At 36.6% G+C, this 17,336-nt stretch overlaps 1 protein-coding gene across 1 annotated transcript in view; it reads left to right on the forward strand.

The window, feature by feature from the left end:
- Nucleotides 1–15,975, forward strand: part of SLC36A4 (solute carrier family 36 member 4) — a 94,899-nt gene extending 78,924 nt beyond the window's left edge. Inside the window, 1 exon segment of the mRNA XM_036392095.1 lies at nucleotides 13,010–15,975. Coding sequence (XP_036247988.1) covers nucleotides 13,010–13,317 — 308 coding nt within the window. The 3' untranslated portion in view covers nucleotides 13,318–15,975.
- Nucleotides 15,976–17,336: the final 1,361 nt, after the last annotated feature.

Below are 17,336 nucleotides of genomic sequence, written 5' to 3' on the forward strand. Positions count from 1 at the left end.
CTGATCTTACCCATTTGCATTTCTAGATTAGGATGAGAGAGCATTTAAAATTTGAATAGATAAATACCACATTTAATGTTCACTGAGTGAAAAAGAAAATCAAAAATTGATTGTAAGTCTGTTAAAATGAGATCTGGCAGAACACTGCTGCAAAGTTGGGTTACAACTTATTTTCAAAATACTTTCCTAGTTTATTGATGAGGAAATGCATTTTTCCTCAAGCATAGATAGATTGCTTTGCAGAGAGCCAAATGTACGGGGTTTTTCAAGATACCACAAATGATAAGCAGGTTGCAAGTAAGCGTTTTGAAAATTGCCAAGTAGCGAAAGTATTCCTTGAAAATGTTTGAGAGGTTTCCACTGCATATTGAAATCAGAAATAAATCAAAAACTCAGGGCCATCAAAGTATAACTTTTGTGCTGGTTTGTATATCTGCATCCTAGTGCCTCTTTTTCTTTTCAATAAGGGTGAAACATTGCTTTGCTTTCAATTGTCTCTTAAAAATTACTTCATAGCTGGAATTAGTCACTCCAGGCATTTTCTTTGCTAGTGCTTCAAATAAGCATAAAAGCTAGAATATTAATGATGCCTGAGTGTTACTCATGATTTGTTGCTGATCTCACAAAGGTTTTCAAATTTTTGCCTTGTTTTTAAAGGATTGGAAAGAGGTTTATGAGTGGTAGCAGCTTGTTGTGCTTTCTGAACTGCATTCGGTCAAAATTAGCAATTTTTTAATCTTTGTTTTGTTTCATCCACCCTTACCATGTGTAATAAGCAGCAAACTCCTAGTCTTGAGGAACCAATGGAACTATATGAGAATTAAGTCCTCTGTGGATTGATTATAATGACTGCACCAGACTGCAGAGCTAGTACTTCAAAGATTGCTTGTCAGAATAAAGGCAGCTTTAAAGTGTTAGAGCAAAAATAAGGAAAAATTTATAGCACATTTAAATTAATTAAATCCTTGTAGTATTATGGTTTTGGCATTATTGCTTTATTTTGGTTTTTTATGTGTTTTTCCTTTCCCTGGCTTACTGAAATACAGCAACTCACTCCAAAGAGGAGGATGCTTAGAAATGGCTGTATGACCTGCTTGTAGGATATAGTTGTAAACTCATGCCATGAAAAGGAGGGATGGATAAAACCTTGTCATTTTCTCTTTCTTCTTGTTGAAGGACTTTCTTTTTTACACTGTAATTATTGAGTGATTTGTGTTATCAAAAAAGAATCCCTTTTCTTGACAGTGTATGAAATACCTTGTGATAACAAAGGCAGGGGATAAAATCAGAATGTTCCTTAGCACAAAAACTGTTTTTCATTTAGTTTGTAGTAGATCCTTCAAGGTCTTTGGGAAGGGATCTCAGACCTCTTCCTAATCTGTCAACATTTGGTGCTGTTAAATACAGAATTTCTTCCTTTACCTTTTGGTTTTTCATACAGTATCTGAAGTATTATTTTTATAATGAACTGTAATCAATATTATGTAATGCATGCAAATACATAGCCACATTTTATAAAATTAAACTATTAAAAATTATTTTGCTAATTAAGTATAATTACCCAGTAAACATGCTGAGTATTTCCGTCCATGGGGTATAACACTAAACTTGCATTAAAACAAATACAGAGCATTACCACCAGGTATGGATATTCGTTCATGACACTGATAGCAAAATTTTGACCTGCTGTGTTGTCTGACCATGTTAACAGTTCTCCAGATTCTCCATGGTGTTTAGCTATGCCTAACCCATAAAATAGAGTTGCTTTCTGTGACTTGGTGTTTACATTCAAGATGATCCAGCCATCAGGTTTTGTTTATGCCCAGAAACCAAGAGTCAGTACTTAGCTATCTTATCATAAGCCCCCTTTTACTTAAATGCAGATCTACTATAGTTTTTTGTCCTTTTATTTATGTTGGAAATCCTCCCAGTCCATTCTGATACCATTTGATGATACCATTCTCTTGTGAGTATTTTCATTGTTCCCTTTTCTTGTTTCTTTCATCAATTTTTTTCCCAGAGGGAAACTAATTAAATTCTTGCTCATCTGATTTATAAACAGCAGTATTATCTCTTCTAATTGAAAAAACTCGTGGCAGTTTTGTGTTTCACTTGTTTTCTAAATTGATTCTTACATTGAAAATGGGTAGATCAATATTCTAACTCCATGGTTATAATCACATCCTTAAATCAATATTTACAAAGCTCTTAGCAATGAATAAAGTGGTTTAGGTTCAGGTCTCTTTAGGTTGAGAGTAAAATATTGCTCCAACATTCAGATCAGTGTTTTGGGAACACCAAAGTAATGTAAGATCTTGCCTATACTTAACCTTCAAGGTGAATTTTGTTTTACAAAATTACTCTAGATTTGGATATTACATTATGAATAACAGTGTGGTCCAGAGCTAACAATGAAATCATTATAGGAATTTTTTGGACAGTAAAAAGTTAGGGGTTTGATGAAGTTCAAACATACTGGAATTTACCTTTTTTCTTTGCTAGTTTACAAGTAATTTTTTTAAACTGGTTTGCAACTAATTGCAAATAATTTTTAGTAATATGAGGACCACAGACAGCAAATATACATAATAATTTCCACAAGAATGTTCCAATAAATTTTAATTAAGGCCAGTATTTGTATCAAAGTATGGAGGTAGTATTACACACTGTGATTGTTTTTTTTGGTTGGCTTTATTAGTTGATATGGTGGCTGTAATGTCTGCTAGTTAAAAAATTACATTATTACAAAGTAGTATCTTATGCTTGATATTTAGTATTGCCTTTTATTCTGCAGGAGTTCACACTGCTTTATAAAATATATTCACATATAATCATTTCACTCTCCACTTAAAAGCATTACCAAAGATAGAGCTGGTATGGGGAAAAAAAAAAACCCACCCCTAAAATAGAATGCAAAGCATTTGAAGATAACCAGAAAAAAAGTTTCTGCTCACACAAGACAAGCCCAGTTCCTTATTTAGAAAAAAATAATTGAATGGTAATTTTGCAGGTGAAAACCCAGTATTTGGGACTTAAGCCTCAGTCCTTTGAGGAACATGTCCAACCTGAGTTCCCCTATTCCTGTGTAACTGCTGTAAGCACTAGGTCATTTTTTCTCTTTTCCCATCAAGGTGAAAAGATGATGGTGAGCTCTTTGAAAATTACAGATACAGGATAATATGAGTTGGTACAGGCTTCTGATATGCAATCATGTATTTTTGTTGGGTATTGTTCTACTTGGGTCACAAAAAACTAAGAAAGAATGCCTAGGAGGGAGCCTCTTCCCTTGGGTGTGCCTGGCATGCAGTGAGTGTTCCCAGACAGTGGCAAAGTGTGATCCCTGCTCGGCTGATGGGATGCTGGGAGAGGACAGGAGCTGTGCCTGAATTTCCCTGTGCTGAGCTGGAGATGAGTTCACCCATGTGATGAAGCAAGCTGCTCTCTTTGAACTTGATTTTGTGAGGTGAAATACCCACAAATTAAGACTAAAAAAACATCTGCAGATGACTGCATTTTTTGATGGATTTGGACTGCAGGCCATAATTCAGTACTGTCAACACAAGGAGCTGAACCTCAACCACATGATCCTCCCCAGGAAGCCAAGGCTCTTGGCAGCTTCTTGTTTCTATATCATTAATCACCACAGCAGGCTTTAACTAGCCCGTGCCTCTGACACCAGCTGTTGCAAAGCATTGTTTTGGAAATGCACTGGTCATCCCACTGCAGTCTGGTTGTTAGTGATTGTTATCTTTCTAAGGGAATTATTTTTTAATTTACTTTTGATACGTTGCAGCAAGTTCGCAAGTTATTTATTACCATGTCAGTAATAATAGAGTACATGCCACATGCTATAGCTACTAATCATACCCAATACCTCTGTTTTTCACAGCCCAAAATAATTAGGCCAATTCAGATACTTAAAAACAACATGAGAATCCACGTATTTGCTTTTTATGAAAAACTTTTAATATTGTGTGAAATCAGAGTGTGGCTTCTGATTTGAAAATGGCTAAAATTTCTCTGTGAAATAAACCATTTTGTGTAGTAAAGTACTTAGCACTGCTGTTACTTAAATAATATGATGTGTAATCTGAAGTTATCAATAAGCAGGAATTAATATGTTTTTAAGCCATTTTCATAAAAGTACTCTGAAATATCACTGTTAAAATATCAAATTTGATCCAGTTTTGAATCAGGATTAAAAATTAATGATGTAAATTAATGTAAATTAATCACTTAAATGTGATGTTAGCTCACTTTCAACACTGGTACTTTGTGATAGAGGGACATATTTAGATATTAGTGTTATGGTGAGCGCATTATTATTTTCTAGGTTTAAAGAACATAATTTATGTCAGCTTAAGTGATCATTTAGTGTTTTTATAAGTTACAGGAAGTTTTTACTTTCCCTGCTAGCTGCAGGATTTCTGCCAGCCTCCAGGTAGAGCACAACCCATTAACAGCTATTGTTTGATCCATTAAGGTTCTTTGCTTCTCTGTTTTCCCTCCATTCAGACACAAGAATATTGTGGCAGACAGTGTCAAAGACCTCAAATTGAGGTAAATAACATCTACTGCTCTCCTCATCCATAAATCCACACATTGTATCAAAGAAGGCTATCAGGATGGTCAGACATGATTTCTCCTACATAAATCCATTAATTTTCTGTTCCCAGATACCCTTTTCTCCTTCATGAGCCCTGCAATATGCTCCAAGATGACTTTGCTCCATGATTTTTCCAAGGACCAAAGTAAATATGCCTGTATTTCCCTCTGTTATTCTTTTGGCCTTTCTTGACAACATTTAATTTCCCTTGTCACCAGGGATTTCCCCCAGATTCTATGACTTGTAAAAGACAATACAGAGTAGTGTTAGAAGGACATTGGCCAGTTCTCTTCAACATTCTTAAATTCAACTCTTCATGTTCCGTATATTGTTGTGGTTTGAGTTGTCTCAAATAATCCCTGATTCAATCTTCATCTCCCAAAGGAAATTCTTCTTATTCAGTTCTTGCGCTGACACCAGGGACTGGGAGGCTGACTGAGGCCAAGGCAGCACTGGATACCTCAGCCTTTGCTGGGTGTGCTCTCCCTAAATCCCACACTCCATCCAGGAGCAGGCTCACTTTCCTACTTCCAGCCTTTTGTTGTCAGTGTGGTTGTAAAAGCTGTTCTTATTGCCTGTAACATCCCTTAAATGTGTCTGTTTAGTAGAATTTTCTGAACATCCAGACTTCTCCATGTGATTTTTCTAAATTTCTCTTTTATGGTATGTCCTCGCTTAAATCTCCTCTTTGTGGTTTTTCTTGGTACAGAGCTCTGTGATGAATTCTCTGATTAATCAAACTGGTCTGGCACACTTCCTTCTTTGGAAATTCTGCAAATTAATGTGTTCCTGCTGGTGGAAGCTGTAGCACGTATAAACAATCCCTGCTCCCCAAAAACATGGGTTAGAGACTTAGAAGTTTCTTAAAGGCTATTTAGAGCATAATCTCCTTGTTATGTTGATTTTTTTAATACTTGATGAGAGGAGAGAGGGCTAACTTACTCTATTACTTAATATATTGTTTAGTCCTTAGATGGTGATTAGAGAAGATAATTTACCTGACATGATTGTTACAATTTATGGCACCCTGATGGACTCTATTACTACAAAAGGATTCCAAAATAACAGATGCTTCTTGTCATCTTAATCATCTGTTTCTTCAATTATCTTTATTAAAGAAATGTAAAATTTTATTATGAAACAGGAAAAGAAGCCTGAAGGATAAAGATAAGTAATTTTTACTATTCCTAAAGGTGTCTTTGTTGATGTTTCTCCTTCATATTTATGTGTTTATGGAGCAAAGTATATTAGCTTGAGATTAAGTATGTTCAATTTCATCTTCACCACATTATTTCTTGCTTTATGTAGTAATCAAAAGGCATATAATGAAAATTTTATTTTCAAGGGTAATGGCAAGACAAACTTTTTAATATAAAATTTTAATACAAAATTATTTGAATTTATTATTGCTTTTGTTATGAAACTGCTAAGTAGCAGCCATGTATCCCTGCTTACTTTCCTGTGGGATAGCTTGATATATACAGTGCATCCAAGAGAAAGATTGGGGAGTATGGAGTGATGATGGTGAATATTGGAAAGTACCATTCTTTAGCATCATTGGAAGCAGTATGCCTGGCTCTTCAAGGCTTAGCCACTCCTCCTGACTCTTTTCTTCACCTCTGCTCTCTGTAGCAAAAACAGTCTTGTCCTTGGATAAGCAAACATTAATTTTGCTTGCGTGGTTCAAAACCTTTCAGCTGTCTCAGAGCCACAAATTATTTTGAGAGAGTGAGACAAAGAGGACAAAAGTTCAATTGTGGACTCATTTCTGGTGAGCCTGTAGAATCAGGAGACTGCCAGTGGGAAGTGCCAGTACTTTTATGGTCTAGGATCATCCATTTGGCGCTTAGTATTTCTGAGTTTTGCTGTATGCTTTACATTCATTCCTTGAATCCAGAAATGCATGTTAACAGCTGGCTCATTATATCACTGGAGCATGTCTTAAAAAAAATTTTTATGATAAAGTATCAGCAGCAAAGCTCAAATAAATTTACTGCAGAGACAAATTAATAAATAAAATGCTTCAGATCTGACAGCCTGAAACAGGTGCCATTTCTGACCACATGGATTGTACTTAACTAAATGGTCAAATACATGTACACCTAATCTGGTGTGTGCTGTGCCAAGCATGTCTGCTTGCTGGTTTTGTGAAGACCACTTGGTACTGCAGCTCTGGACAAACTACAGCATGAGGATGTTCCTTGGCCTCTCACAGTCTGGTTTTCTTGGTGTGTTGCCATCTAAGGGGGGTGCTTAGTAAAAATACATTAATTCTGAAGATCTGATGGGGACAGGCAGAACAGGATGAAGAGGCCAAGCTACCACTGACTGCCACTTGGGCATTTGGCTCAGAGAGAGAAGTCAGTCTGGGTGGTCCCAAGGAGGAGAATAGGGGGAACAATTGCATTGTAGCTGTGTCACTGCTGCTTCATCCCTGTCCCTGTGAAGCCACACCTGCTCACACAGCCTCCTTCTGCACTGGATTATTGTGACACTGGATTTTGCTTAAAATGGGTGCAGGTTGTGGAAGCTGAAATCTGAACTAACTGCGCTGCCTGAATTTTGGGGTTATATAGAGCACAGACAGCTTAAGGGGAGTGATTTTATTAGTGGAGCAAGGGGGGAATGCTGCCTTTGAACAGGTGTCTCATAGCAGTGGTGTGTGCCAGTCCTTTGCCCTGGCTGTAGGTATTTTAAGTAGCCTGGTAAGAAGACTGGACTCAATGCTGCTGTTAAATTGCTCTTTGGTCTGGTGTCATTCTTCATGTGTCTTTCTGCTTAAGGAATAAAAATAATAAAAACCCTTCTGATAACAGTTTTGACATCTTGGATGCAAAGTGCTGTAAAACCTGAATTTATTTACATGTTTGAGAAGAGTGGGGGGCTCTGGGGAAGGAATGGATCTGCCCATTCCCTGCTGTGTGTCAGGGCAGTGTCCTTTATCACCTCTCCTTGTGAAGGATTAGGATATTGAAACCATCTTCTCCTGTGTGAGTCTGGTCTTTCCTACTAGCACAGGACAAAGCAATCAAAAATGTGGTGGTGTAGTGTGAGGGCAAGTGATGTGAAGTACTTTATGTTTCTGTCTCTCATACTGTGTGTTGCAGGAAGATAATGATGAAGGAGTTTTTCATTCCAAAGGGAACAAAGCCAAACTAGATGATGTGTGTGGTTGTCCTGTGTGCAAGCTGTCCCTCTTTCTCTCCAATGTGCAAGTAGAATTTGTGACCTCATATATAACTGCAACATGTCTTCTGCTTTGTTCCTTTTCCCATTTAGTTTTGGTTTTGAGATTGAGCAAATTTAAAAGTATGCCTTTTAGAAAATTGGATTAAGAAAATTACTTTTTGTGAAGACAATCTAAATATATTTTTAAGAAATTACCTTCTATATGTATCTTAAAGTCTTAATGTCTCAACTGCTGAGACAAACACCACCTAAAACCCTATGTTAATTATCATTTTTAACAAAAAATAAAGTAAAATTATGCCAGAATTTTAACTAAAATCCTTTTTTTAAACTGCAGGTATCAACATGTAAATTATTTACAAATGTTCTTAAGTTATTATTTGCATAGGTTTATCTGCAGATAGATAACAGTTTTTACTTGATCTCATATTCCTTTGTACACATGTATCAAAACAGTTTGGTGTCTGCTGTGGAAGGCATTCTTTTTTATTAATTTACATGAGCAACTTCTCATGGAAACATTAGAATTTGTTAGACTTTGACATTTATTTTTAAAAGGTGAATAGTTTTAATTGTGATGTAGGACTTGAGAAGATGATGTTATCTTGACTTGCCAGTTGTCCAGCCTGCACGTGTATGCTCCTTGCAGCCAAACTGGCTGAGCCTTCTGGGGCAGTCCATATCAGAGAAATGTTCTTCCATTCTCACAAAAGATAAAGGAAAAAAACCTTGGGCAATGTGGAGGGAAATGTTGCAGAAAAGGAGGAGGGAGTTGGAAGGAAATATGCAGGTACTGCATTAAGGAAGGGGATCCAGGAAGCACTGCAGTAGGGGGAGGGAAGAAAAGGATGCTAGATTGAGTGGCTGAGCACTACTGCAGTAAAGGAAGATGGACAGAGGGGGCAGCCTGGGATATTAGATAGGAGAGAGCATTCAGGCTGAAATTTTGAATTGCTGTTTTACCTACAGGCAGAATTCTTGGCAATTTTAACTCATGGAAGGGATCCTTTCCTTACCATATCATAGACATCTGTATGCTAAGAATACAATTTTGTTTTGTGTTTTTTGGAGGTCATATGGATGTCAGACACCCATCAGTGTTGTAGTCTGCTCTCTGGTCCCGGAAAAGTGGTACAAATAGAAAGTTTGGTGTATGCTGGCTTCCTGCAGGTCAGGGGCCTCCCCAACGCTGTCACTTCCCTTTGAAGAGAACTGGTTGTATATCACTTGAGACAATTACTTTACTTTTCAATTGTATGAACTTACCACTCCCTAGTAATAGCCAACATTTTTTGTACTTAAGAAGCCCCCAGTCTTTTTGACTATGCCTATTTATAAAACCTACTGTTAGGACAATTTTTTTTGTGCCATACTACTGATCTGGTAGTGTATGTACTACTTCTTTTTTTCAGATGCAACATTTGAATACCACTAACCTGGTTTTCTTTGTCAGAATTATGTTTGAATACCTAGATAAAATCTAAAATCTGGTATTATCAGAAAAATAATTTCTTTTAATAATTTTAGTGAAGAAGTATTAAATAGCTTTATTATTGAGGAAAAGGAAAATACAGTCGAAATTATTATTATTAGCATTTTAAATTTCAAAATTGGTTTCTGGGGTCCTAAAGATGCTTATAAATTAATTAAGTCCTACTAGAAGTATGGGAATAAAGGCTTTTTAAGTGAATTCTGGGATTAAAGTGTCCTGATGAAGTCATAATATGCTTTGCTTTTGAACTATCTATGGATAGGACCAAAGTTATATTCAATCTTTACTTACATCCATGGATCTTGATTACAGCTGTGCCCATCCTGTTTACAGATTTAGCATGGCATATGCATTACTTTCTGATATAAGTAAGGGAGCTCAATATTTGATTACTGGTGGAAGTATTGGAATATGGTAATCACCTATTTGACTTCATCAGCAGGTATAATGCATTTAGGTTGGGTGGAAATGGCAAAACTTTGTTCCTCCCCAGCAATCTCACTGGAATTGTCTCCCAAGAAGCAAGTTTGGCAACTAATACACTGATTCTGTAACAAAAAGTTGTAAAAGAAGCAGTACTACAAAATAAAGATAATAAAATTAAGAGTATCATCCCACTGGGGTGTTATGTCCCTTAAGAGAATCTAAACATTGCACTATAGCATTCCTCCCCTTAAAAAGTCTCAGCTGACCCAAATGTGGAACCACATAGCTGAGAGAGGCTGGAGAAACCATGAGTTGTAGTTTTTGAGATTAGACTGCAGAGTTTTAGAAGCAATATGATTATACCTTTTGTTATCTCTGCAGAATGTTTTGTTCATATGGCCCACACTCTGTTATTCAAGCCTAAAGACAATTTAACTGTTGACCAAAAAAAAGTCTCTTATTACTAATACAGAACTTACTTCTTCAGCTGAGCTTCCAAACCAGAAGGTTTCATAACTGCTGATGAAGGATCAGAATTTCTTCTTTACATTGTATTTTTGAAACCTACAAATGGCTGGGAAAATCAGGCTTCCTACTGTAGGAATGCCCCTTATTTGCTTCTGGAAAAAGGAGCCCTTTCTTAACTCTTGAATACATTCTTTGGTAGGTAATAAACATGCATTGTATTTCTCTTGGCTTGTTAGGGAATAAATAAGACACTAATTAAAACCTTGAAACACTTTTCTAAACTTCCTCCCACAGCAATATCCAGATTCATACAAATTTGTATGAGTCAGACAAACGTTTGATGAGATTCAAATCAACACACTGCATTTTGTTTTTCTGTAACTTGAAGCAATTACAAACTAGAGTTGGATTTTTTTCCAATTAAAAAATATGAAACATAGTCTCATTATTTTAATAAGTGTTGGAATCAAAACTACGAACTATAAATTAATGAGTGCCTTCTAAACTCTGGACACATGTGGAACTGAAAGAGGTCTATTATAGAAGTTGAAAATCTATATTTAATGAATACACCCACTACATCTATTGAATTGGCAAGATAATAAAGTGTGCAGCCCTCTCTTTTACTTTAGAACAACACATTCAACATAGTCATTAGCTGGGAGTTTTACCAGACACTGCAATACACTTCAGCTGCACTTTTCAGTTACTTTTGGACTCTGTATGGCTGTGTAAGTATCACACATAGCAATCTGGTCTGAGTGCTCATCTTGTATTGTTTGTACGTTTATGGTGCGTACTCTTGTGGCTTGAACATTTATGGCTGCAGAAGTTACAGTGGTGGGTATTTAGTGACTTTTATGAACTTTGGCATAATTCCTTTTGCCTTTCATTCAGCTTTGTCCTGGATAATGCATAAACATGTGACATTTCCAGTCTTCAAATGTCACATCATGTAATGGAAGAAACTGTTTGGCATTGAGTAGGTCCATCCTAACGGTGGGATAAAAAAAACTGTCTTACCTATTTTTGAGTGCCAGGGTGTTTTTAAGGTTTCCACTTCTGTCTCTGCCCAGTTTTTCTTTGACTAAACAGTGCCTCTCATATCTCTGTAGAATCCCAAAGTGTTAATAAACTACAGTCATCTCAAGCAGGAACAAGTTAATAGATTTTTTTTTCCGGTAGATCTGTGCATGATATGTTCCTTTCAAATAGGATGAGCTAGTGAATCCACTCTCCCTCTGCAGTTTTATACATTTTAGTCTTAGCTCCTTTTTATGTGAGAACTCTATAGGTACAAGTTTCATTAAGATGTGTAGCAAAGTTGCCAGGCAGCAGTGGACAACTCTTACGTTCCTTAAGTGAATTTTGAGTGTATTTTCCAGTGCAGTTTTCCCAAAGTTATCCTCAATGGAGAGCATCAACAGGAACATCATTTGAGTATGCTGCCTTTCATAATCACAGTGTGTCAGAATTGATGCAGCTGGTGCCATTCAGCCCACAGCAAAGACACTCTACAAATAGAAAGCACAACTTCATGGTTATGCATTATAAAGCTAATACACACCTTTTGGTTTTCATCCTCACATATTTTGTGGAGATCTCCTTCCTGCCTGTTCCATTTGTTCATTAACATAAACACTGAATAACATATGGTCAGTGAAATTGCTCTAAAACCAAACATGCTTTTATTTTGGCTTCAGAGTGAAGAAGGGAGTTAGGGAAAAACCAAAACATATTACATGGTATTTTTGTGTGTGTTAATGCATGGTATTAATGCTGGTGGCATTTACACCTCTTTTCCACTTCCCTTTTCTTTATGATTGCTTCTTTGTCTTGATGAGATGTGGTGGAAGGATGCAAACAGTCTGATGCTCTTTACACTAATGTCTGATAGTTAAAAGGCAGTATATTCATGGAAGGGAAAAAAGACATTTCTGCCACATACAGGGGTCATATAGAGGCTTTTGAAAGCTGTTTTCTCATCCAGGACTGAAAACATGACACAGCTGATATATCTGAGTTAATACTAGGGGACCTTGCCAGCCAAAGCAGTTAAAACCAGAAGTGTTTCTGGTCCAACATGAAGGATTCTGTTTCTGTAACTGTTGTAGTTTCAGGAGGTGACACTGGCCAAGCTTAAAAGGATTACTGGGCCTTGTGTTCAGACTCCTCAAGTTCTCATTTAGTTAACTAGGCAACTATTACAGCGACGTTTTACAGACTGAAAGCAGTTGTACAAACCAAGATTGTTCAAGTGTGTAGGTAAAAGTCACTTAAATGACTGTGTGACTGCCAAGCCACACAGGTTTGTTCACTTTGAATAATTTTATGTGATTTTTAGATTATTAATTATACAAATTAATAGACAGTAATATATTTTTGCCTCCTGTCTCCTGAGCAGCATGCAACAGCCCCTTCTACTCTTCCTCAGCTTTTTTTCCTTCATCCTAAAAATCTATTGACAACCAAAAACTAAAACATTTCCTTGCAATTTCATATCATTCATTTCTCTGTGATTTGCAGGCCAAATCTCTTTACCCTGTAAGTACAAGAATACTTTAACTTGATGCTCTGCCAGCTCATGCAGAAATTCAGAATTGAAGCTGGGTCTCTCAGATGAGCATGAAGATGTGGGTTACTGACAAATATGTGCATTAATCTATAGTTCACATACACACACTATATAGTGCTACGTAGGAGCTGGAAAAATACAGAATGATGGAACTTTGTAAAAAGCCTGAACCACTTGATGATGTGTTTGTTACAGTTCTGTTTCTCATGAGGACATTGAATCTGAAGCCACCATTTCTCCTGTTGTGCTTTAGGTGCTGTAGCAGTTCTGATCCCTCGCCTAGACTTGGTGATTTCTTTCGTCGGAGCCGTCAGCAGCAGCACTCTGGGACTGATTCTGCCACCTCTGGTTGAAATCCTCACTTTCTACAAGGAAAACCTAAGTTTATTGACAATATTTAAAGATGTTTTTATAGCTGTGGTTGGATTTGTTGGATTTTTAACAGGGACATACGTAACGGTTGAAGAAATCATTTATCCAGCATCCACAGTTCTTGCTAATGCAACAGGGAGCTTTCCTGAAGATGTAAATGCTACAGATTTGGTGGTTGGGTTAAAGTAATTAACCAGGCACTGTGAACTATTTCAATCCTTAACAAGAAATTCTTGACTCAGGACCTGCTTTCAACTACTGGTACTGTGTAAAGAGGTACAGTTTGTAAGATGTAGGATATACATGTGAAAATACATTATTTTTTTAGAAAGTAATTATATATCTCTTCTGGACTTTGAATGAAAAGTTACAAGATTTTGTTTTGTTTATCAAAGCAATATTACTTTCATGCAAAAACATTCAACATCACACATGATAAGCAGTTTATTTTTGTACATTTTGGTAACTGTTACCCTGACCCATTTTTTACACAATTTCTTTATCCTTTATTTCAACTATACAAAAGTATGAAATGCTGTATTTTTTATTGCCTGTGGCTTGAAGTCTGTAGACTACGTATCTATATTTCTATTGGAACATATAATAATTATTTTTGCATTTTTATGTTCTGCCTTAAGTAGTATCTAACATGCTCTTTACGTATTTTTGCTTCTTTTGTCTTTTTTGGAAAAAAAAATAGTAAGTTCATAAGTTGGTATCTGGCTGGAAGTTAGTTTTGTTTAGCAAGCCTGCTGGCTGAGTTCCTATGAAAAATCCTGATTTTCAGGGTTCATATTTGACTTTCTGTCTCACACTTCATAGATGACTTTCACTCCAAATGTTGAAGCACTATTTTTGGTCTTATTTTCTAAAAACCCTATCGTTTGTGCAATAACATAACTATTTATCATACTCATTCCTGTTATGAAGAAACAATTTTTTCTACAGAATATTTTTAATCATAACATTCCCCCAAGAAATATGTTATGCCAAAACCTCTCCACTGTAGTCATACAAATTAAGATAGAAATATATGTAATATTTTGCCTGCCTTCAGTATATTCCTCAGAAATTTACCATTTAGTAATCTACCATTTGGCATTACAGTGCTAGAGTAATATACTACTAAATATATCTATATTTATATTTTCTCTGAAGAATATTTCCACTGTCATCTTCCAGCTGGTGACTGTAATGTGCACTTTTATCTCCATGTGGATGAGGGCATTTCTGATAGGGATTTGTTACAGCATGTAGTTTAAACTGCATGTATTTGTTCAAGCAATAGTTCTGAGTAATCCTCTAATTTTGATTTTAGCATGGACAAAATCAGATACTTGGCAGGCACTTGGAAGGGATGAGTCTGCCTGTGTGATACCACAGATTAACCTTTCTTATGGAAGTGCCACAGCAGAGCAAATGCAGGTAGTTAGTAGAGAAGAAAAAGGTAACTTCAGCTTTTCATCTTGAAGGATTTTTAGTCTTTAAGCTGTTTTAAAAGACATTAAATCTCAGTGTTTCCGTCTGTTTCATAGTGAATCTGTTACTTACCTGACCCATACACCTATAGAATATATTTCTGTGCGGCATATTTTACTTGACATGAAATACTTCTGCAAGAAACATCTTTAGTAGGACTGAGAGGATTTAAATGCAAGTTACTTTTCCTCTTGGTTTTTCATCTTTCTACTTGTGTACTGGGAGAATAAAGGGCTTTGAAGTCCATTCATATCTGTTCTACTTCAGTTGTGTCCTGGTGAGCAGCTCTGAGAAGGTGCTTCTACCAGGGTGCAGAAGGACTGGTCCAGTTCAGAGTTTGGTGGTGATTTTGTCAGGTGCAAGTGAATACTGCCATGCTTCTATCAATGAATATTTGCTGAGCTGGATACTTACAGCCTACAGAGGTGACCCTGATACCCAGTGAATGTAACATATCCTTGTGAAACTCACATAACTTGTTCAGATACTTGATGGGTTTGAGGGTTCTGATCTTAGCCATCAGACCTTGGAAAGGCTGGCCCAAATACAAAGCCATGCACATCTTCCTGCTCTGACTGCAGTGCAGCCTGTCAAGGCACAGGTTTCCAGAGCAGTGAATGGCCACCGACTGACCAGGTATGAAGTAGTGCTTTTATGCAGTTGGCCAGTGTAGCCAAGTCTAACAATGTTATATCTTTTGAATCTTTAAAATGTTTATTAATGTATTTTGCACAATGTCAATTTTCTCCTACAGTGTAGGATTTTTATAATTTTAACACTCATACATTTGCATGGCCTGCTCTTTCAGACAGAAGGAGTCAGGAACCAGAGTGTCCTGCTTTGGATAAGATTAAAATGTCATGTGGTAAAAAACTAAGTCTGACTAATGAGAGTGTCCTGTAAAGCATTGCCAAAGATTTAAGAGAGAGGAAATTCTGACAGAAACCTCTTCTGAATAAGAGTGTACATTCAACTTTTAAAGTGCTGTAATATTAGTTGCAAGTTAAGAGGCGGGGAATGAAACTGAGAGATTTCATAGGTATGGTTTACATTAAGGTATATATTTAAGACGGAAATGTACTTTAGCACAAGCTAAATTAAACTGCAAAATGTGTGATTAGCTTATGTTCCTGACAGGGAGCAGAAAGCCTTTGTATTTATATACTGTATATGAACTTATATTTTACAATATAATATTGTTAACAGTTTAATGTAATTTAATCATTAGCTGCACTACAGGTAACTGGATAATTTTCTTGTCTGTAACTGTTCATCCTCAAGTATTGGGCAAATAAGAGGATGGGTTTGCCTGATGTTCTGTAAAACTTTAATCTTCTGTATCAATAAAACTACAAATTACCCTGCAAACTCAGTGTTATCCTGCCTGTTTCCACTACTGGATCACTAGAAGAAATAGCCTGTCCTACTGCAGAATTTACCTTTGAAGTTGTCCAAGGAATGGAGACTGACGTGAGACTCACGTACAAGCTCTAGAACTGATTTTTCATTGATAACAAATCTCATTTTAATGTCACATAGGCAGTCATGAAAAATTCCACCCTCACTCCAAGGGTTTTCATGAGGGCACAGTTAAAGTTAGGCTTCTGCATCTTTTTAGAGGTGCTGTAGGAAGTTAATTTTTAAATGTAAAAAGAGATGCAGGTGTTCCCACTGAAATTCCAGTTCTTGTTTAGAAAACCACAAAGAAAAATCCAGCCATTTTAAAATGGGACAAGCCTATAGATTTGCTGTGGACTTGGCCTTATCTGTAAGGATGGAGTGCTGTCTCAACATGTTGACAGAGAAGGAAAAGTGTTAACTTGGAAAACTCTTGACTAGAAGTGAGGAATGAGATTAGTTGATGGACAACCTAAGAGATTGCACTCAGTTCATCTCAGGGAGAGTAAAAGGCAAGAGGGACACAATAGAAAAGTGATTATTTTATTAATTATATATTAAAATATTTCCTGATGAAGGACTAGAGAAGCTGTATACATCACTCACTACCATTCTGTAATTGCAGGAATGTATTATGAGTGTATAGGAATGTATTGTCAGACGTCCCATTCTTCTGCTCTAATTTATTTGGTTCTGTAAGGATTAATCAGTATTTCTGCTGCTGATTTCTCAAATTAATAATTCTGATTTCTCAAGTGACAAAGTGTTCTCTAGCAGAAAACAATCAATACAGCTTCAACACCAGTTGAAGTTCATTTTTCACATGCTGTCCATGGGAGAAACGATTGCAACATTTTGGTGGGGTTTCAGGAAGGGAAGAGAACCTTCTCCATGATTTTGTGTGTTATCCACAGATGTTTTGGTCATCCTGGACCTACATGACATGAGAAGTCTGAATCTTGCCCACAGTTAGCCGAGTTATCCTCCAGACTCCTACACAGTTCTTCTGATTAGTGTAATGTAGGTCTGTGAGCTGACTAAATGCTTGGATGTATATACTGAGACTGGTCTAAATATTAGTTTGTACTCAATATTAGTAGCTCAGTGGTTTCATCTCCAAGTTCTAGAATGCTTGGATGAGTAGCATCTGATAGCAGTATTTTTTTTTTTACTCTTGGTTTAATTTGTTTTTTCTTAAAATGTTTTTATTAACAATTACAAATTGATCCCAATTTACAGTTCCATAGATTCACTCCAGGCAGGCAGTGGCTGGGGTGTAGAAAGCAGCATCTAAGTAGACATTCAGATTGAGTTGAGCAAAAGTTTCTCTG

The sequence above is a fragment of the Molothrus ater genome, chromosome 2 (assembly GCF_012460135.2).
Source record: "Molothrus ater isolate BHLD 08-10-18 breed brown headed cowbird chromosome 2, BPBGC_Mater_1.1, whole genome shotgun sequence".
NCBI classification, from domain to species: domain Eukaryota; kingdom Metazoa; phylum Chordata; class Aves; order Passeriformes; family Icteridae; genus Molothrus; species Molothrus ater.